This window comes from Hetaerina americana, unplaced genomic scaffold (genome assembly GCF_022747635.1).
Source record: "Hetaerina americana unplaced genomic scaffold, ioHetAmer1.1.p SCAF_2, whole genome shotgun sequence".
In the NCBI taxonomy this organism is placed as follows: Eukaryota; Metazoa; Arthropoda; class Insecta; order Odonata; family Calopterygidae; genus Hetaerina; species Hetaerina americana.
This window is the reverse complement of record NW_027286763.1, coordinates 69,963,092-69,986,945: the sequence shown is the minus strand read 5'-3', so window position 1 is coordinate 69,986,945 and position 23,854 is coordinate 69,963,092. Positions and strand designations below refer to the sequence as shown.

General features: G+C 37.8%; 1 protein-coding gene across 1 annotated transcript; it reads right to left on the bottom strand.

Moving 5' to 3' along the window:
* Positions 1 to 3,142: 3,142 nt before the first annotated feature.
* Positions 3,143 to 15,112, bottom strand: LOC139688137 (uncharacterized). The gene is made up of 2 exons (XM_071585565.1): positions 15,022 to 15,112; positions 3,143 to 4,653 (listed from the first exon to the last, which is right to left on the bottom strand). Exons 1-2 carry the CDS (start codon positions 15,110 to 15,112, stop codon positions 3,143 to 3,145), a joined length of 1,602 nt encoding a protein of 533 aa, XP_071441666.1.
* Between the last annotated feature and the right edge of the window lie 8,742 nt (positions 15,113 to 23,854).

Sequence of the window (23,854 nt, the reverse complement as noted above, 5' to 3'; positions counted from 1 at the left end):
GCCGGCCGACCGGCAGGTGATTTCAACGACCGAGGATGATGGCTGGTTGGAAGGAGGGCAGGTCGATCGGGAAGAGTACATTGCCGTCGCCTCTCAAGATGGACTGATAAGACGTGACGACTGACGAACCGATGAGGTGTGTTTCGTTGTAGTTATGATGAAATATGAATTAGCGGAATGGAGCGTTTTTGGTGGAGTGTTATTCACATGTCAGAATTATTAATCTTCTACCTCTTTCACGTGTGAATGTGTGTAGAAAATGTGAGCATATGGAATGCCGAACAGACGATAGCTGATCTTGAGGTTATATCTGTTACCTTAATATGCAACGTGTCCTTTCCAAATTATACTCTGCCATTACCATTTTGAGAGTAAGGTTTGTTTTCAAAGATATGACTATATTTAAAGTGTAAATAATACAAATTGTATCAATAATATTCAATAAATGTATCATTAGTAACCTTGTTTCATTTTTAGAAAGTTCGAGTGTATTTTGTTTGATGAGTTGATCACAGAATACTGGATTTATACATTGAATTGTAAGATTACGTTAAGAAAATTTGTGAAGGGCTGTTTCAGATTTATGAAAACGTAAGGGGTGTTACTTAATCAAAATTAGGGGTATTTACCTTCCTTTCTAAAATGATAGGTTAGATAATTATCTATTGCTAGATTGAAATAGTACTGTGATATTCCCATCGTTTTTGTATTCCTTAAGTATCTTTATCATCACTTATAAATAACATTTGCAAAACCACATTTCTTAAAATCGAACGTTGATATTTACAATCCAGTATCATTCATTTGGAGAAATAACTATTCACATATATGGAATGAGTTCGTTAATTTTTACGGGCATTTTGAACCAATTTGAGCATCGTTCACTGCCTCAATAAAGTGTCAATGGAGCTTCGAGGTAACCATAAAATAAATCCAGCTGAAAGGGGAGGATTTTTTTTCTTGAATGCTTTAGCGAAAGTGTGCGATAAATTATTGAGAGAAAGGAGCATATATATTGTATTGGTAATGAGGTTGACTTACCAATGTGACTACCCGTATCGTCCATTGCCAAGATATTTGAAAAATTATAGCCTTAAAGTTAAATATATATATAATTATATAATTATTACACATTATATCATATATTTATATATATATATATATATATATATATATATATATATGTGGTCCCGGGTTCGATTCCCGGGCAAGGCACTCTGGGCACCTGCAGCTCCACCCAAGCGAAAGTGATTTTTCGGGTACCAGGCCTTTCTGGGAAACCATAACCGGCACAGGGAAAGGAACTGGCCCCCCTACCCTGGATGTGTGAATTTTCACACGCCGTATAGGGCTTAGTACTGGGTGATCTCTACTATCACCTACTAAACCGACCTTCGGGTAGATTACTGTGTTTATGGTATATACATTATATAATATATATATATATAATATATAATATATATATAATATATATATATATATACGAGTATGTATATATATATATATATATATATATATATATATATATATATGCCGCGCCGGCGCCACCAGTGCCTGAAAGCTGCTGCCTTTTACCATGGGTTCAGGGTAGCTTTTTAGTAGGAGTCTATTATCTCGTTGCCTCGTTCCTAAATAGCATTCCTGTGTTTTTTTCTGTTAATGGGTGGCTGGCTAGTTCCGAACAACCAATTACAATAGTTTTTAAACTGAAAAACTTTCACTTGTCACGGGGTTCATATCAGCGACCGGCGACCTTTTGCTCCACAAGCAGACACGCTACCTCTGGACTACCTCCGCGCCCCATTCAAAATAAATATAAATAAATAAATATATAAACATATATATGTATGTGCATATATACACATAAATGTTAGTATATATATATATATATATATATATATATATATATTTATTTATTTATTTATTTATTTATATTTATATACATATATATATACACACACACATAAACAACCATTCAAACGCCAAAACCCCCCATATGGCATACAAAATTCATTCACATGAATATTGACAGGAAAATGGATAGGAAACATATGTATAAAGGACAAACCCAGGAAGGGTGTGGAAGATGGAATCGAGCAGATGACAAGTGCAAAAATATTTCCTTGACCGGAACTTTAGCCACGGATCGTTCGATTTACCAGGCCGATGCGCTAACCACTTGAGCTTTCGTGGACACTTAATTTACGCCTAAATCTGCGGGATTTATGCAACCAAGTGCCCCAATTGTTATATGTATACATGTGTGTGCACAAAATATATTTTATATGTAATATAAATATTATTTCTAGAGCAGCATTGAAAATAATTTCGCAGTGATTTTAGCGATAACTTGTATTAAAAATAATATAAGCGTTAAACATTCATAGGAAAATATTTCTTTCTTTTGGACAAATTTTCAAAAATGAGGATTCTCTGTGTTCGTTATTTATGTATAAATTACTCTCAATTATTCTGAAAGCAAATATTATCTGTTACGTATTTCATATTCAAAAATTGTATAAGTACTGCAGCTCACATATTTCGCAGTTTGTTAAAAGGTGGGTGATGCTACAAAATAATTACTGCCACTAAAGTCTAATTTTGCAGTATTGTTCAGATTAATTTCCATGTGATATGGAGCAACTTATTTTTAACATGATTTTTTATTATTTTTCAATTGCTTCCGATACATTTGAGATTTAGAATTTTCGAATGCCTATAGAAAGGATTTCAGTCTATTATTTCTTCCGTTATAGCTTAAATGTATCTAGGATAACGATTAGCTATGATTTTGGAATGGTCTAGGAACGGCTTTTCTAGAGTTAAAAATAGGTCACTAATTACAGTTCATAAAAAATAAATAAATAAATCTGCACCTTCCATTTGGATTTATGAAATGAAAATTCCATATCGTTTATTATTATTACATAATAAACATTGCATTTTCACAAATTAGTGAAGCCATTGCACCATAAATACAGAAATACACCCAAATCATAAAGAATGCATCATACTCTTCGCATAGATATTTATTAATGAGATTTACCGAATGCTGATTGTTTTTTAACGCGAACCGTTTATTTGAAACCCAACTAGATTATTTTGAAATTAAAATAATTCAACAACATAAAATATTGAGAGTCTAGCCCCAAGATCCCCCAGAAAGGGACCCTGACTGTGCCCCTGCAGACGACCCTGACAAGCTTCCGCCGAGAATTCCTGGACCCCCGCCATAACCACCAGATAATGAACTCGACTGAGCACTCGCCATTGATCCTGATGTGCTACCCCCAAAGCCTCCTAGCCCACCATAACCTCCAGAAATCGATCCTGATTGAGCGCCCGCAGATGATCCAGAAAGACCTCCACCATATCCTCCGGATCCACCGTAACCCCCGGATGCAGACCCAGCTGATGCCCCTGCAGTTGATCCAGATGCAGCACCTCCGTATCCACCAGTACCACCGTACCCACCGGACCCTCCGTAACCTCCGGCTGCAGAGCCTGCTGATGCTCCTGCGGACGACCCTGAAACGCCTCCTCCGTACCCTCCAGAACCGCCGTAACCTCCAGATGCTGACCCAGCGGCTGCTCCAGCAGAAGATCCTGCGGCGCCTCCTCCGTACCCTCCAGACCCGCCGTAACCTCCAGATGCCGACCCAGCGGCTGCTCCAGCAGAAGACCCTGCGGCGCCTCCTCCGTACCCTCCAGATCCGCCGTAACCTCCAGATGCTGACCCGGCGGCTGCTCCAGCAGAAGACCCTGCGGCGCCTCCTCCGTACCCTCCAGATCCGCCGTAACCTCCAGATGCTGACCCGGCGGCTGCTCCAGCAGAAGACCCTGCGGCGCCTCCTCCGTACCCACCAGATCCACCGTAACCTCCTGATTCTGACCCGGCAGTTGCTCCAGCAGAAGACCCTGCGGCGCCTCCTCCGTACCCCCCAGAGCCTCCGTAACCTCCAGACACTGACCCTGCTGATGCTTCAGATGAAGACCCTGAAGCCCCTCCTCCGTATCCGCCAGATCCACCATATCCACCAGAGAGGGATCCAGATTGAGCTCCGGCAGTAGAACCGGACAAGCTTCCGCCGTACCCACCAGATCCACCGTAACCCCCGGCTGTAGAGCCTGCTGATGCCCCTGCAGATGATCCTGAAGCCCCTCCTCCGTATCCGCCAGATCCACCATATCCACCAGAGAGGGATCCAGATTGAGCTCCGGCAGTAGAACCGGACAAGCTTCCGCCGTACCCACCAGATCCACCGTAGCCACCAGACAGGGACCCAGATTGAGCCCCGGCAGAAGAGCCAGACAAGCTTCCTCCTACACCGGAGCCACCATAACCTGCGGAAGTAGAACCAGCTGACGCTCCGGCGGAAGAACCGGAGAGACTTCCTCCGTATCCTCCAGATCCTCCGTATCCCCCAGCAGATGAACCGGCGGACGCTCCAGCGGATGATCCCGAAAGACTGCCACCATATCCTATTGGTATACCACCAATACCTGCTCCGAGGCCAGCCAATGCGCCAGCTGCTCCAGCAGCTAGCGTAGATCCTATTATAGCCGAACCAAGTGATGCCGCATTCCCCGCCAGGTGAGCACTCAATGCGGCAGGAGCAGTTATAAAAGACGCCACATCCGTGAATCCTTTTCCTGAAAAGTATTATAACAAAAATGTGCAGGGTTTAATGAATACAATATATCTTTTACTATATCTTTTATCAATTGTCTCAAAGAAATGTTTCATTTTAGTAGAATGCTTTCTGCGAAATGCACTCCAATATCTCAATTACAAAAGAGAATACCAGAGATTTTATAATTCAATATTATTGTTATAAACTTTTACTGCTATCACATTATAGTTGGAGGAAATTTTTCTGAGTATTCTGTTAGTTCTTCGATATTTTGGGGCCAGTCATAATTTACAAAGTGACAATTGAACTGAAATTTTTTTTTAACAGTCGCTCAAACAGTTTTTGTATAAGTATTTAGCGCAATTGATCAGATCCTTTTTTTTCAAAACTACATAACTATAAACACAAGGTTATTGCAAGAAAAATTATATTGCGGATTCCAGCAAGAAGTGCAGGAGGGTCTGGATATAATTTGGTGACCAAAATGACAACAGATTCCGGTCTTTTCAATTCAATAACATTTAAAAAGATGAATGATGTTTTCATTAACTTATGCTAGGGATCAATTTCAACCACAGCTTAGAGGTGGTGTTGGCTCACTGCAGGTTGTATGAATATGAATTTCAATTAGGCGAAGCAATATACGAGTTGTCCCACTGCTCCGAGATGAGATTGAAACTGTAAGGTTTTCCAATAACGTTTGCAGGTGTAATTTTATGCAATATAAAGTTTCCAGGAGGCATGATATTCTAATAGAATTTAGCTTATTGTCTTCGAGCAAAACATGGAAAGAGCAGTAATCACACTATCACCCCTGAGAAACACTAGATATTAAATACAAATTAATTTAAACAATGTATTACTCCCTTTTTCCCATATTCCTTCATAGAATTACTAAATAATGGACGGTTAAAATGTTAGAGCGGGTATCAAAATTAATACACTTATTAACTTTCATTATAAATCATGGGTTATGCAATTCTAATTTTTTTAAATGCTTATTATCATTTAGAGGAGAACAGTCTAATATTTTTTCAATAATTGACGGCTGTTCATACTGAAAATAATATGAATATTTCTACGTCTGTGAAAATATACATTTATTCTGAAACAATATGATACCCTTTTTTCAATTCAATGAAAGCATGAGAAAATGAAACGTTCCTCACAATTTTTTCATTAATATTAACAGTGGTTACCTTTTAAGTTTACCGAGCCATCTCCAAACCATCAGCAATGTAAAGCTTAATACCTCCTTAGCAGAATAATGGCACAAGAATAAGTATTATAAATAATTGTTAGAAAAACTGCAACGACTTCAGAAAACATTTTGGAATAAGAAAAAGCATTTGACATTCAATTTCAGCAACTTATCTAGGCAAATTTAAGAGATTAGTTTTTACCACTTGCAGTCTTTGGATTGATAAATTCTTAACCGTAATTTTGAGCGCTGGAAATTTAATAAATAAAAACATATGCAGCGAATTAAATCTATGCCTAACATTGCTAACAACTGATCAATCTAGTGTAATATACACTCCATTAATTAAACATATTCACATTTTACTATTCTTTCAAAGATCAAAATACGTGTACACGTACGCCAAATCATAACTCTCTACGAGTAGCTCGACTCGAATATCAAATAAGATGGGCGAAAGGAAACCTCTCAACTGAATCCAATGCATATGAATTGAAGTTTTAATGTAACCAAGTGTTGGTAAAAGCGTTCCTTTGGGCAAAAAATTGCTCATTTAACTATTTTTCCATTCGATTGAAACCAAACATACGTGGAGAAATTTTGAACATTCTAAGCAAACTCGAAGATAAAGAAACAGATCTGACAAACATAAAGTAGGGAATAGGTATATTACTACTGAATTAGTTGTTAACTAACTAACTTAGTCACTAAACTAAGCTAAAACCAATGTCTTTAGGGATGCAATGTTTACATTGAAAATTTGTTTGAGGCATAAAGTTGTTACCTTTGCCGGGCAACCATTCCCTAGGATATATGTGATTCTCCCTTCAGGTAAGAATTATATTCACTTTTAAAAATCCATTCTAAACACTCCCCTATGACATGAAATGAACTTTTTGGTCAAATCAGAATGTCCTGATACGAAGGGTTAAGGTTCTGCGCTGTTGAATCTGTTGATAATGGATTCCTCTTTTTTATTTGTCCATTTTATTAGACCACCTTTCATGAATGAATTCAATACCGGCATTCATTAATAATTATTAACTGAATATTATTGTAATTGGACGCGCATATATTTGCACAAGTCAAAGGAATAAATTCCGAACGTTGCCAGAAATTTTCGTCATGAGATATTTATAAGTAATTTTTTAATAATAGATGGAGTTAACAGTTGACATTGTTGATAATACTCACCCGTTTCGTATCCTTTCTTTATTGTTAGTTTAGTTATGTCTGTTGAGGTAGCAGCATATGCCGAGACAGCTACGAAGAGTATTGTTACTGGCGTAGTTAGCCATGGTGCCATAAGGTTTTTCATTTTTTATAAGTAAAAATAATTTTTCTTAGAGTATTTCCGAACAACGTCTCTGCCGATATTGAAGCGACGGCACTCCCACCAGTCACTTTTATTCTGAATTGACGACTGTCGAGAGAGTGAGTATGGATTTAAATACCGACTGCTACGTTGCCCCCAAGCGCTCAACTTCACTATCTATCTTTTAGTCAGGTAACTCGGTCACGCACATATTCTGTTCTTCGCAAATGGAAGCCCTCTCAAGTGGCCAGAGGCAATAAATGATAAGTTAATGACGGTTGTCCTCAAATGTGCTCACGATTGTATAAAGAATCACTCCTCCCGTGTACTTAACTCTAAGTACTTTGCGACAAGCTATCTTTCAACTCGGGGGTTATCAATGGATTTCTTCTAAAACTTCCTGGATGAGCTGAATGATGTATATATAGTGACTGCTGAGTGCATCCTTTTCGATTTTTGGACGCCAGAGAAACAGTTATGGAGTTTCGGCTGTCAATAGTATTATCTGTACTTTCATTGCTTTCTATTTCTAATGCTGCTGTAGCTAGTGAGTACGCCCAATAATTTAAAACCCATTGATACATGGTTTACATATAATTATTATGCTCCCATTCTAGTCATTTTGATGATATGAATATAACTTTTTTAATCGTTTGAGAACGACGATTCAATTAAAACTTGGTGGTAAATACATTATTTCTAACAAATATGCATGCACCCCGTACACCTCATCATTATTGGTATGAAATGAATTATTAGTATGAAATGGAAGTAAATAATAGCCTCAAGAAGGATTTTTTTATTATAAAAACCTCCTTCGTAGGCGATCTTGATGCTAACAAGTACTAATATCATCTAGTATCCAATTTCACCATCAAACAATCACTTTTTTTCCATCTCCGAATGATCCATCCCGTTTTGCTTACAGGCGATCGCGTAATTGGGCAGTCCATTCAGATGAGTTCCTTTTCATCGGGAAACAGCGATGGCCATCTAATCGCCGGCCACTACACCCAAGTAAATACTAAAGAGCCACCTCAAATATCTCCTCCGGCCCCGCTCAACCTTGGCCAAACAGGACCCATCCTGCCCATCAAGGTGCCGAGTCACGTGACCATAGATTCGCAGATAATAAGGATTCCTCCGAACCCCGTGGCACCTAAACCATAAACCCCAAGGAGGGCACCCCGAAGAACTGGTGCGGCTGAAGGTCTCCATGGAGGTGGATCCAACCCACCTCCGCTTCCAGGAACTACCAAGCAGCAGATTGGATCTTGTATTGCTCAACTGACGTTTTCTCTTACTACAAGTTCGCTTTCTTTCACTGCTTACGAGGAATATTAAATCCCAAATAATTTCACTAGTATTAGCATGAGTAGAAAAAATAAAGAGAGAGCCTATGTTTAAACTGCCTTCGTAAATTAAAGTTTTTTAATAGATTATGAATTTTTTTCAAGGAGCAACGGAGGCTACTATGATTCGTCTTCATTTAAAACCTAAGGGCTTAGTTGGAATAGTCATTTTTGCTATAGCAACAGTTTTTGAAACTGAAGAATCTAAACATAAGTTATTTTAGTAACTATTCCTTATTAAAGAAACGTTCTTACCGAGCTCCATTAAACTGCGGAAGATGCGGTGACAGTTACTTTTTGACGGAGTCATCCGCTAATATCCATAATGCAACAGTTTAAAAGTGTAAAAATCATTCGCCTTGACCGGTATACGAACCCGTATCCCTTGATGTCCAGCTTTAGGCAGTTGAGCTATCGAGGCGTCCTCTTAAACTCCAAAATTTTGGTAAAATTTTTAGTTTTAGAAAAATTCCGAATGAAGCCATTCGCACTGAAAAAAATCAGTGCGATTGATTTTTACACTCTGAAATTGTTGCATTGTACTCCTTACCGGAGTTTATTGGTTTTATGCATTTAAACGTCATCTATATGAGCTCCATGTATTCTGTTACTGTTTGCAATGGATATTTGGCAGTTCTGGAATTGATTCCTCAAACCATCCCACCCATTTCGCTATTAGATAAACTCATTATTTCTTCATTTTTCTTCGTTTTTACCCCCTTATTGTTGGATGACCTTCGTATAGGTTTTTATCTATATCTACTTCTGTTCACTGCCCAAAGCAGTGTCTAATACTTTCCCCCAAATTTATGGGGGCGTTTTTCATAGGTACTTTTTCTTCCAAGCTTTAAATCTTTTATAAACTATGGGATCTGGGCAAAACCTACACCTACAGACATAGGTATAGTATCACGAATTTCTATGGATGTGAATACTAACAACAAGAAATGAATTGATTAAAAACACCCAGAAATAACACACATGTACTTGCTATACTTACACAAGATAAAATGATCATGAAAATATAGAGTACAAACAAATGCATTCGCTCATAATTTTAATTTTTCAATGATTAATTATAACAATTATTGCATTTTTTGATATAATCATACGTTGGGAAATATTTCACTGCAATTTGGTTCTGAGATATAAATTTTAAGCATCTATAATTCTTTTTATCGTACCCTTTTAATTGATTTCATTGGAAATCTAAAATGTCTATCAAATAATGGAATAAAGATCGGAATGAACCAAGGTTGATACATTATGTAGATTGAAAATTGCAAATTTGTAAGTATTTCACCAAAATACTAAAATATATTATTTCCATAACTGCCCCAGAACTATGGACTTTGCATTGAAACGATCTAGGTGGTTTGAACAATTGGGGTATGCTGGTTTCATGGCTATCTCCGATATCCGTGAAGGCATTGCATTAATATAAACCACCGGTACATATATGGTGTATTCTGTGCTATAGCGATAAAAATAGTAACAAAAATTATAATAAAATTTATGGCAACATCTAGTTTAAAAAAGAAAGGGTCCTCGTTCCAAGCTATTAAGGAAATAAAATTATTGTTGAGAATTATTTGAAAGCTGAAGATTTTTTTGTAATTCTTTCTCATAAAAGTCACCCTGGTATAAGATTCCTACTGCAATAGTTTTTCAAGCATACTTTTATCTTTCCCCGACTATGAATTAAAAGTTGGCGCATTTAATATTTTTAAAATAACAATAATTTGCTTTAGAAAACAAAAGGAAAAATTAAACATGGAATATTATACACCGATCGTGAAACATGACATGTACATGTATATACCCAACATGCATTTATCTATGAGCCAGTGTGAAATATTTACTTACAGTTATATAGGTATACATTTACGGATATTGTTCAACTTCTCCGCTACCCACTCATGGTCTACCCATCTACCCATCACTCGTAATCTATCTTCTTGCGTCCATTGAAAAAGGTAGTTATGCCACCGAGATGTAAAAAAAATCGTGAGTGTCCTTTTTTGAAATGTTTTATGCCTTTATCACGCCTATGACAACACAAAACTTTCCTTGATCTGGAGTAGACCGAAGAATTTTCGACATGCCGGGCGGACGCTCTTAACCACTTGAGCTATGGAGAAACGTAATTTACACTGAAATCTGCGGGGGTTTATGAAAACAACTGCCCCGACTCTTTAGTTCAACTCCCGATCTGGAAATTGTTTTTGATCTTGTGATCTACTCGATTTCACCTTCCCCACTATTCCTGTGTTCGTTTTTAACAGGTGTTCCTATCCTTTCCCATGTATCTATATCCATTGTAATGAATATGAGTTCGCTATTTGGTGGGCTTTAGTGCTTGAATGCAAATATACGTACACACACACGCATGTATCTACATATATAGACACACATACACATGTATATATATGAGTATATAGATATATATATGCATGCATATATATACATATATATGTATATACTCGTGTATATATATATATATATATATATATATATATATATATATATGTATATATAGATATAACCAAAAACACAGTAATCAATCCGAAGGTCGGTTTGGTAGGTGATGGAACAGATCACCCAGTACTAAGCCCTTTACGGCGTGTGAAAATTCACACACCAGGGTAGGGGGGCCAGTTCCTTTCCCTGTGCCGGTTATGGTTTCCCAGGAAGACCTGGTACCCGAAAAACCACTTGGGTGGAGCTGCAGGTGCCCAAAGTGCCTTGCCTGGGAATTAAACCCGGGACCCTCCGGTCAGCAGTCCAATGCTCTACCCCCTGGACTGCCGCGACCCAAATGTACATATATATATATATATATATATATATATATATATATATATATATATATACGGTATATATATATATATATATATATATATATATATATATGCGGTAGTACATAGACCCACATGTATATATATACACCTGTGTATGTGTGCCTACACATGCATATGCATGGCTATATTACACATGAATATTCCTGAAAAGCCAGCCTGGCAATGATATATAAAAAGTTAGAAACGCAAAATAAAGACACAGATCTGGTTGATGAATATTTCGATGGCCACGCCACCTTTCTTAGCGGAGGGAAGAGAACTCAACTTTACTTCCGTTGAGAAAGTTGGTCGGGCAACAAAAATATTCAAAACCAAACTTTGTGTTTCTAAATTACACATAGATGTGTGTATATATATATAAATATACACATATATAATATATATATACATATATATAAATATATATATATATATATCGATTATACGGAAACACTCACACGCGCAGTATAATATTGGGACGGCACAAAATAACACAAATAAAATAGTAACACTTAAAAGGGCACTCACACGGTAAATTGTTGAAGCTTTTGGCCTTCTCCGAGACCTTCTTCAAGTAAGACTCTAAAGACTATATATATATATATGTATATATATATATGTATATATATATATATGTATATATATATATATATATATATATATATATATATATATATATATATATATATATGACCGCGGGGAGAAAGCAGTTGAGTTCTGCAGGAGACAGGGTTTAGTCATCACCAACACTTGGTTTAGACACCACAAAAGACGCAGGTATACATGGAAAATGCCAGGTGACTCAGGAAGATATCAGCTAGATTATATCCTGGTTAGACACAGGTTTAGGAACAGTGTGATAAATTCCCACAGCTTACCGGGAGCGGATGCGGACTCAGACCACAATTTAGTTGTTATGAAATGTAGCTAACGTTTCAAAAAGATAAGGCAGGGGCGGCGAGTTAGAAAATTGAATGTAGAAGCATTAAATGGGTTGAAAAGGAAGGAATACAAACAGGCGGTAGAGAAAATCATGGAGGATGGTAAAGGGCTTAGTACTATAGAAGAAAAATGGGAAATGATCAAGAAAGGGTTGTCTAAAGCCGCAAAAGACACTATTGGAACCGTTAACGCTAAAAGGACTAGGAAACCATGGATCACGGATGAGATGATTACAAAGATGGATGAGTGGCGAAAATGAAATAATGTCAATACAGAATTGGGCAAAATGAAGTACAAAGAGTCAGGATGGGTAGTGTTAGGAAGGGGTGTAAGGCAGGGTTGCCCATTATCACCGTTGCTGTTCAACCTGTATGCAGAGGAAATGATCAAAGAGGCATGGGAAGAACTCGAGGTAGGAATGAAAGTGGGCGGGGAATTCGTAAAATCAGTTAGGTTTGCTGATGACCAAGCTTTAGTTTGTCAGTCAGCCAAGGGGCTGCAAGCATTGCTTAGTGAATTGGAAATTCAGTGCGACAGGTATGGGATGAGAATCAATATTAATAAAACAAAGGTTATGCGATTTTATGGAAAGAGAAAGCCAAAGTTCAACATTAAAATGGGAGGGCAAAAACTAGAGGAGGTAGAACAGTTTACGTATCTCGGAAGTGTTTTGCACCAACACGGTCAATGTAGTAGGAGAAGAATTGCGCTAGGCAAAGAGGCTTTCACAAGGAGGAGGGAGTTGATGACAGGGACTTTGAGTAAGGATGTTAAGAAAAGACTCGTAAAAACTTTGATATGGAGCGTAGCTATGTACGGTACGGAAACGTAGTCATTGAAGCAGGAGGATACACGTAGATTGGAGGCTTTTGAAATGTGGGTGTGGAGAAGAATGGAGAAGGTGAATTGAACAGAAAAGAAAACAAACGAGGAAGTACTTGGTATGGTGGGCGAAGAGAGGGGTTTGTTGGGAGCAATCCTATGGAGGCAGGAAAAGTGGATGAAGGGGGTGTTAACCGGCAGCGGGATGTTGAAGACTGTAATTTAGGGGAGAATGTTAGGCAAACGAGGAAAGGGAAGGAACAGGATAGGGATGTTGGACGGGATGAAGGGAGGAAGAAAGTACTCAGAGATGAAGAGGGACCTGATATAGAGTAGGATGATGGTTTTTTTGTGTTTTGTTAGGAGTAATAAAATATTTGTTTGGTAGTTGTGTCCATCCAAAAACCTACCTTAACCGGTAGATTACCTTTAAAAAAATAAATATATATATATATATATATTAAAAAATATGTATATATATATATATATATTTATGCATTGAAACTGACAGAAAGAACAGATCAACGAATTTGCATCAAGTTTTACAAAAATCTTGGCAATAGTTGTACGGATACAATGAAAATGATACAGAAGGCCTCAGGGGACGAAATTATGGCGATAATACAGATGAAAGAGTCGTATAGACGGTTTAAAAAGTGGCCGCACATATGTTGATAGGGGTCCTCGTTCTTGCCGACCTTCGCTGGCAACAGCACCGAAAAACATCGAGCGTGTACAACTTGCGATTTAAGGTGATTATCGATTGACTGTTGGTGAACCAGAAAACGATCTCGGAACACCAAAAACTACTGTTCGGGGCATTTTGAATAAGAATTTGGGAATGACTCGCGTGCTTGCCAAATTCATTCCGAAATTGCTCACGATCGAGCAGAAAGGACTTCGCTCTGATATCGCTCAGGACAACTTGGAAATAGGCATTGATGATGAAAATGTCCTTAAGAAGGTTATTACTGGTGACAAAACATGGGTTAATGGTTACAACCCTGGAACTGAACCACAATCTTCACAGTGGAAACGTCCAGACGAGCCACGGCCGAAAAAAGCACGTCAAAGTCGGAGCCATGTCAAGTCAATGCTTGTTTTTTTTTATTTTGAGGGCGTTGTGTACTACGAATGTGCTCCAAAAGGTCAGACGATCAATAAAGAATGTTACGTTGAAGTTCTGAAAAGATTCCGTGATGCCGTGAGAAGAAAACGACCGCGTATCTGGTCAAGCGGTGACTGGCTTCTTCGCCACGATAATGCGCCAGCGCATTCATCGAACCTTGCGCAGAGATTTTTGGCAAAACACAAGATTATACAGCCTAGCCAGCCTCCGTACAGTCCGTACATAGCTCCCTGTGACTTTGGGATGTTCCCAAAATTGAAACTGGCGCTTAAAGGAAAGCGGTTCGACGACATCGAGACAATTCAGAGTGATGCGACGCGCAAGCTGAAAGCCATTCCAAAATCTCCGTTTGAGGACTGCTATAAGATGTGGAAGCACCACTGGTAGTGTGGTTTAATCAAATGGGGACTACTTTCAAGGATTCCACGGCCCGGATGCCGAAGAACCAATGCGGATATATAGTATGAACGCAGGTAAGATAGTTTTCGGACACACATCGTGTGCGTATATTTTAAATGCATCTCTATGAATAAGTTCGGACAACTGCGCCTTCAGAAATCAGGTTGTATTCATTTTTTTTTAGTTTAATTATTTTTTTTAATGTGAAAATTAATTATTTTAACTAATAACTAAAAATTTTGTCACTCATTTTTTAGCATATTCCATTCTATGAAATGCTTTCATTTTACTGGCACTTGGAAGAAATATAGGAAAAGTTAGAAATAATAATGAGTACTGAAATTCCTAACGCATATCCCTGTAGATATATGTCCCGTATTTTCTTACCTCCTTTTAATGGGTATATGCAAACTGAATGGCTCCTTCCTTCGATGACTTTTGGGTTATAGGGGATTAACTGGAGCCACATTGGGTCCATAGGTAATTATTTATTTTTAAAAACCTGCGTGCAATGCCGCGGAGTAGCCAACTAAACCTTTTGCTACTGTTCCAATGTCGCCTTGTCCGGTATTGGAACCTGAAAACTTGGATACCCGGTTAAGTACTTTAGCCAATACCTAAACTGGTTAAACCACTCTTTCTGATGTCGTTGGCTGCGGGTTTGAACCTGGGTAAAGAGGTGTGCTTTATTATAATGTTAAATTTTTTCTTGAACGAACTTGATGACCTAAAAATAAAAAATCTTGACGGATATGAAGAAAAACTTAATGAAAATCCCCCGACAAAGCCGCTGAAAGATCCCGCCATGGTGAACGCCTGGTTCCTGGAGACTCCACCACCGAATTTTCTGCCGCCGCCAAATAAGGACGGCCTGGTCATCGCTGCCGCAAAATCCGCCGCCGCACTGCCTCACTATGCCGTCCATCTACGCCGGCGACCTCCGGTGTCACCTGTGGGTTGAAGGTAAGTTCAAGATCAATGCCCTCTCCAGCATGCGGTAGACTGACTTCTCATGGGGAGCAAAATTGAGCCCCTCCACCGCGAACAGGAAGACCATCTTCATCCCTTCTAAACCTCCACTGCAGTTAAGAGCGGCCTCGAGGTGTCCTGATTACGCAGTTGTCCGCTAGAAGCATGCATTGGAAGCCCAGGAGATCCTCCTTAACCATCGGTACCTTGAAGGAAGTTCTGAAGACGAATGTGTAGGCTGGTATCTAAATCATCTCTACAGGTGAGGACCCCTTTGTTTTTCACGTAATTTACGCCGGAATCTTCTAGTCGAATGACCTGCTCCAATCGGCTAACTATAAAGGATCAGAACATAATTTATTTTTTAACTTAGTTATTTGAAAGAGTATAAAAATGTAAACGTCTTTCATCTAGCCTGAACGAATTCTTGCCTCATGTGATATTATCCTAATAAAATCAAAGATCATGGCAACATTATCATGTGATGCTTGACTCGTAACCTTTGCACATGAAGCTATTAAGAAGATAATATTGAAATATTGTGGGAGTTGACTCCATATCACAACGTTTTGGAAAACACTCGAGATGTTGAATTGCCATTTTAAATAGCGATTGAAACTTATTTTCCAATATAAAATTAATATTTATTATATTTAGATACTAAAAAAAAGGAATGGAAGGGCATGGTTTTAAAATAAATATTAGATAGATTAATTGATGATAATGAATGGTGGAGAGTGTAGAATATGACAATTAATGGAACTACGATTGAGCAAGTTGAAAAGTTCAGATATCTGGGACGCGTGGCTACTGAAAACTTTAAGACCGACGAAGAAAGTAGAGCGAAAATAGCCATGGAAGGGTTCAATCAAATGAAAAGGGTATTAAACAGCAGTCTTGAACATGGACTAAGATAGGAAATAGCGAAGTACTACGTGTGGTGTATAATAATGTATGGTTGTGCAACGTGAACCTTGGGTAACAGAGAGTAAGGTAGAATTGAGACACATGAGATGTGGACTTGGAGTCGGTTGAAAAAAATACGATGGGTGGACAGTTTGAAGGACAAGATTGTGCTGCAGAAGATTCGAGAAGAGAGAAATATCCTCAATGCGAAACGGAAACTGGATAGGACATATAACAAGAGAAGAAGGAATTTTAGAGATGGCAAATGAGGGAAAAGTGGAAAAGGAAAAGTGAAGAGGAAGAAGGGGAATGAAAATGTTGGATGACATCAGGGATGGAAAGAGTTATAAAGTATTCCAAGATTATTCGGGTCTCCCACCGGGTCCACGTTCGTAGGTTTGCAGGTAGGTGGACCCGGTGGGAGACCCGAATAATCTTGGAAAACATTATTCGCCGGGAAAGTACCAGATCATTCTTCAGTTATAAAGTAACAAAAGGACATGGACAGATGGAGACGAAAATTGAATGTAGGACCTGTCATGCAGTAGAGAATCAGAGGATGATGATGCTTAATGACATTCTACACAAATAACAAATAAAAATAAAGACGTGAAAGAAAATTTTAGTGGCATATCTGAATTTTGTTTGGATTTTAAATTGAACATACAAGTAGATAGAGTACGTAGTTATCCAAATCAGCAAAGGATACCTCAATATTCCCTGCTTAGAAGTGACTTTTTCATGATATGCTCATGCACATGCCAATTTCCACAGCTAAAATCTCCAAAAAATACTTATATTTAACAATACATAAGGCCTCGATTGATCCTGCATAGCATTGAATTGCTGCTAACCATCAGTTGGCAAATAACGAGAAGCTACAACGAGAGCGAATAATGATAATGTTCTTCTCATCTCAACAAGCAATGAAACTGAAGTAGCCGTTTTAGACAAACAACTCAATTTTACAGAAGCTGAAAAAATTTCTGTCCTTTTTGGCATATTATGACATTGTTATTCAAAAATCGCCTCTTGCGTAAATGGAAGTCTAACAAAAAAATGGGAATGAAATTTAAATAAACAGATAATAGTTGTGGCGTTGCCATCAAGAAGTAAATTAATAACTGCAAAACTAAGAGAAAGAGAGCCATGAGCTCGACAGTCAACTAACAACTGTTTTGAAACTGTCTCCACGCTAGTTGTCAAATTAATTGAAAATGTGGGCTCTTGGGCGTTCATTCTAAAAATATTACTTTAATATTTAACTATGGAGTGTAGTTTTATTTTTTATGCTTGCTTTCCAGTAAATTTTCACAAGAGTTCAATGCAATGATAGTATATATTGTTACGGTTGAATAAAAATTATCGTTACGATCGCCATTATAGCGTGATAACTATCTGGCCAGATATAACTAGTTACTGATGTTTAGTGATGAAAATAACTAATAATCATCATTTTATATCACACGAGTGTATTTATTTCTATTATTTACTATTAATTGTCTGTAATATCATGTTCAGGGGGTAGGCGGAAAAAGGGACGACGAAGTCACAATCTCGCCCCAATAATGACGATAAATGAATAAATAAATATATTTTGGGAGGGCATAATATTGTGCTAGTGAACCAATAATTTTACATAATGATAATAATAAAATACGGGGACAAATTTATTCGTAAAAATATTTAGAATTAAATTCAAATAATTAATAAATCATCATCAAAATGAGATTTTCAATATGGCTACACAATATGATTTGCGTTCTATACAATAAAGTTTCTGATTTTAACTGTGTTCACTTAAAAAGCAGTTTTTTTCAAATCCCTGAATAGCAATACCAAAATAATAAAATTATGTAAATGAAACGAAGAGTGAATCATTACATGTAAAACGCTCATGCTCAAAGATTATTCAGGTCGCCCGTAATAAGAGAAGCATGGAGATAGGTGAACGGCTTCCCTTGTACGTTAATTGCTATGGTTATTAAGAGAAAGACAAATTGTATACGACAGACATGGAAGTGAAATGATTTGACTTTTATCTATGTGAGGAAACACTAATTGACGAACTTGTACTTGACAGAGTTATCTCTATTCCATTGATCAATTCTTAATAGCGTAAAAATGGTATTTTACGCAGAATACGCTTCCTCCGACAGGTTTTTCCCAAGTGGCAGTATATATAAATGAGATAAACTGAAGACAGGTTACAAGTCATTGTGAAGCAGTGCTCGTTAGTCGGACTTCCAACGTGATCACAAAGATGTGGAGAGAAATTCTGATTCTCGGATGTGCTAGCGCAGTATTATGCCTGGAAAGTGAGTAAGCCTCAGTTTTACCATAAGATGAGCCCATTATATGTTACTTTATATTTTTACGATTTGATTATAATGATATGAAATAGTAGGCATGGAAGTGAATGAAATTACATGTGTATATTTCGGATTCGCCCAGAATGAGAAGAAATGCCCTTTTATTAAATCATCTTCCTTATGATTGAAATAATTATTTATTTAATTGATAATATATAAATTAAACGTTGGTATACATAGAAAATGAAATGAGCTTATCGAATATTATAAAAATTCTTTCAGTAATTGAGGGCATCCATTTATGGACATCCATTCAGCACTAATTATCGGTAGACTTGCATAAATCATGCATAAAAACTGTTAGGACCACTTTTTATCGACTTCTCAAAATCTAAAATTACATGACAATGGATAAGCTATATGTTAACGCCGATTTCACGTAAAAACCTTTTGATTAGCAGCTGGTATACTCTCAATCACGTGGAAAGACTAACATTTTGTGTACCATCGAATTCCAGAGATGCGGTGCAGAACGTTACTGTAGATAATGTTCTATTTAGGGTGTTTTGAAACATGTCGTCTTTAAAGACAATTTTGGTCCATGAAAGATCTTATTTTATCTATTTTTGTGACATAACCAATATATGTGTCGTGTATGTCGAGCCGTAATATGAATCTCAATCGAGCATCGAAACAGATTGTACCTCCAGTTAAATGTATTCCTCAGCTAACTGTATGTAATAAGGGTATCCTTTTACTAAATACCAGTTAGAATATTTTGTCCCTCCGTTACTGAAGGATCGAGCGAGGACTATGGGCAACGCAGGGCTAGATCTTCCAACGGGTGTGTGTGTCTCAGCCGGGATCAAGCGAAGGGAATCAAGATTGCAGTATATTATGTATCTGATGGCAGAATATTCATTTGTGAGGCTGAAGAAAAACAAAATTTTAAGGTTAAGTGACTAATAAAATGATTTTTTATTGTACTTTGTCAAAAATTAAATTATGAGGGTTTTGCGCAAATTACGATGCAACTTTTCACAGAAAAGTTTTGAACAAAGAATATGATAATAGAATCACAACAGTCGTTCTGATACTATAATTTCAATTTTTTAAACATTTTTAGAATGATACATTTTGGAATTACACTGAATGCGGGGTAGGAGTCAGCCAATAGGAAATTTTCATAAAAACTCTACTGGAAAATACTGGAGTATTGGAAAAAGCTAGCTCTGACCACACTATGGCTGCAACAGTTCGGCCTAACAAGTGACACAAGGTCTTATATGCCTGGCATGTATAGAAACGAAGCCGTCAAATTCAACTCTAGGTGGTATCACTATCTACATCTAAGGTTTACCACATGATCACCCACCAATGATTTGGCGGGTAATATGAGAATAATAATTTTTTTTATTTCGAACGAATCTGCTCGTGAAAAGGGATTCGAGTAACATAGCACACCTCGATCATTATTTTGGGGCCCTTAAGTTTGTTCTCATTCTGGATATTAGCTTTTGTTGCTATTTAGCTATTACTGGAGGATCTTCGGAGGAGTCGGTCTTTATTTGTAATTAACCCGGGTGATCTGAGCTACAGATGTTGTGTGGGGTCCAGACTATTTATCGTTGTCACTATAAAAACGTAAATCTGCCCCACCCCTGTCCCTACAATCTTCTACGCAGGCAACTACCCGGTGGTGACGGCCAGTTTCGGTAGCGTTGGGATCACGCACGTCGACCTACGAGGTGCCCTGATTCCCACCTTCACCAGGACTGGCTCTCCCGTCATCGTCTTCCGGACGAGGCCCTCGCAGGGCACCGACCTTCCAGGGGACTTCCTGTCCTTCCGCTGCAATGTGCTGGATGAGTCATTTGTGATCAAGGCCGAAACGACGGCATTGTTCTGCAGGGGCGATACTTTCGAGAGGGGTGGCGTCATAGAGCGGGCATCCTTCCTGTTCACGACGGAGGGTCTCGAGCCCGCGGCGGATGAGGGCATGGTGGAGCTGATGCTAGAGAGAGACGTCTTCAACAGCCTTGTCTCCCTGCCAGAGACCATGGTGGGCACAACGATCCTCGGGGATCATGCTTAAGCCGGATCTGGTAGTTGTTCTTCCTGCGGCAAAGGAGGTTTAGCTTCGATCTTCAACGACTGCATTGCCGACTCCGAGTCGATGGGGGAAAGAAACCAGTGAAGAAACAGACCGGTACCATCGTCCACCTCTTGCAAGTTTGTGATCTGAATGCAATTTATAAGCTTCAGCTCCCCTTAGAAAAGAAAACTGATGTATTTTTATTTGTAATGTATTAGGTTGGAAGAATAAAGTGTAGTGAAAATTAACAAGTGTAAAACTTTAATCCATCAATCCAAGTCTGTAATAGTTTTCTATGATGTTTAGAAATCATTGATTAAAAAAATCGTTTATTGTATGTTTAGAACCAAAAATACCAAAAATAATAAATAAAAATACCAACACGAATGATTCGATACTTCGATTTTGATCTTTACCCTGTTTTAACCCTAACTGAATTTCGTATAGTAAGTCGATAATCCGATGATACAATATATTTTATGATTCTCAGAACCATCTAATTTATTGATCATTAGTATTCCCATAGCAATTTAGATTAATGGGTAAAAACCAAAAACGCATTCTAGCAAGGGAGATAAAATAATTCTTTTCAACTAATGAGTGGATTTCATCCAAATCACCTTGAAAAGACAAACATTTTGTCACTCTTATTAGTGAAAATAATCAAACAATAATGACACCTTTTTTCACTAGATATTGATTATCATCTTCAGGTTTACCTGCAGACAATGTGACTTATTTAAACCGGTCGTAATGGATCATTTTATTATTATACACGAAACCCATCATAAAATTCCTGAAACTACGTAATTTTTTTCATTATTGACGTTTGCAGAAAAATATTTTCAAGCACTCCATCAAATATTTCAGTTTAAGATGAAGATTAAGTAATTCATCCTGGAAGATAATGACTGAAATGTACAAAAAATGAGGTGATTAATGATATTATAAACTCAAAGGTGTTCGATATTTTATTGGCTTAATAGTTGATAAAATTGATCAAGGGTCTACCAGCAGTAAAGCAAAATATTGCCTGTTTTAGCAGCAGGTGAACGCAAGACTTCATGTTCAAGATTGAATTCCACGCCATGGCGGCAGATATTGCGAGAGCATTTTTTTCAAACATGAATATCCTTCTAAATTGAAATAATTAGCTTATTTATTACACTTGAAAAAATTATTATATGAATAAATTGGAATAAATTGGATTTAAGAATGATCGAATCACCTATCTTAATTCCTTTTTAGCGAATTTGATAACATCTTATTTTAATTCCTCATAATTTATTTGGAGCGCCCTATAAGAGTAATAAGGATATGTCAATTAATGACACATATTTAGTTTGACTACTGGTGATCTAAAAAGAACTTAATTGCAGCTATGGAAAATTGATACCTTCGCCCATCATGAATACATGACCTCAAAAGGGCTCGATAATCAGCAAATATTTTTCCTTCAATTTTCACATTTGTGGTAGTGTATCAGACTAATTGCACATTCAAACAATCATTGGATTGTCTAACAAAACGTGAAATGCTCTGCCTTGAGGCACTGGAGTAGAGTGGCGAATCTATTTCCCCAGAAGAAAATCTTCTCAATAACGAATTAGGCCTTCATTCTCTCTAACAAATATTTAGAATTTAATAATGATAATGCAACCATGCGGTAATGATACTGCATCCGTACATAGTATTGAAAAATACTGAAAATGACAAAAATATATAGACACAGAAATAGATAGATTACAGAAAATATTTTGTATCCTCTCAGTGATTATGACATATGGCAAAAAATGCACATAAACTATTCATTTTAATTAAATTTTCATTCATTTAAATTTAAATCAGACTCCGTTGTTAACTAAAAATTCAGAGAAACTTTCAAAGTGTGATCAAAAAAAGACCGGACTGATTTTATTCTGCGCAAACCGTTCAAAGGATCGAAACGAGACACAGTGAGCCATCTAGCGACACATGACGACTAAAACGAGAGAAGTTGCGTTTGTTTAGGTTGAGCATGTGTCTTAAGCTGTTGGACGCCGGGCGCAACGGCAGCAATGATTTAGGTAGAGGAACAGAGTGTGTGCGTGAATTTTGTTTCAAACTCGGCAAAAGTGCTATGGAGACATTTGGAGTGATGCAGCAAGCCTTTGCTAACGAAGCTATGAGTCGATGCAAGTGTTTCGAGTGGTACAATCGTCTTAAATCGGGCAGAACCTTGGCAGATGAAGATTCGCGAACGGGGCGGCCTTCCACTTCGACAGACCCCGACCATGTCAATTTGGTGCGGGAAAATCGCCGTTTAACTGTTAGGGAAATAGCCAAGGAAGTGAACATTAGTTTTGGATCCTGTCAGACAATTTAGACATACATTTTGGGCATGGCGCATCGCATCAAAATCCGTCCTGCGGATGCTGACTGATGAACAGAGACAAAAACGTGTGAACATTTGCCTGGAACCCCTGGGTCGAGCCAATGCCAACCCAGAGTTTCTTAAAACCTTCTTTTTGTTTCCAAAGTTAAAATCAACCTTGAAAGGGCACCGATTGCTGATCTATTGCGGGCATTAAAACTAATAGTACGGCGGACCTGAAGAGGATGTCTAAGCTGGCTTACCAGACAGGGTTCGAGGGCTGGAAAAACGTTGGTAAAGGTGTGTCATCAGCCAAGGCATGCACTTTGAAGGCGACAAGTTCGATTAAGCTGTATCCGTCGAAATAAACAAGTTATAAAATCAGTCCTGTCTTTTTTTGATCACACCTTGTATACCAGTATTTTTAATTTCTTTATGTATTAGATTGCGTGCTGTATATCTACGTAATTCAAGTTTGATCTCAGAGTTATTTCGTAATGCCAAAATTTGCTCGAATGTTTCCTTTTTAGCTTAAGAAAAATATTTATAACGGTTGGTGAAAAAAATTGGCTCATGGGAAAGTCT

Bases quoted from the DNA above. Each gene is read 5' to 3' on its own strand.
- LOC139688137 (XM_071585565.1), bottom strand. From the start codon at position 15,112: ATGGACCCAATGTGGCTCCAGTTAATCCCCTATAACCCAAAAGTCATC. The intron at 4,654-15,021 runs GTAAGAAAATAC...AATACTTTTCAG, and splicing joins CATATACCCATTAAAAGGAG to GAAAAGGATTCACGGATGTG.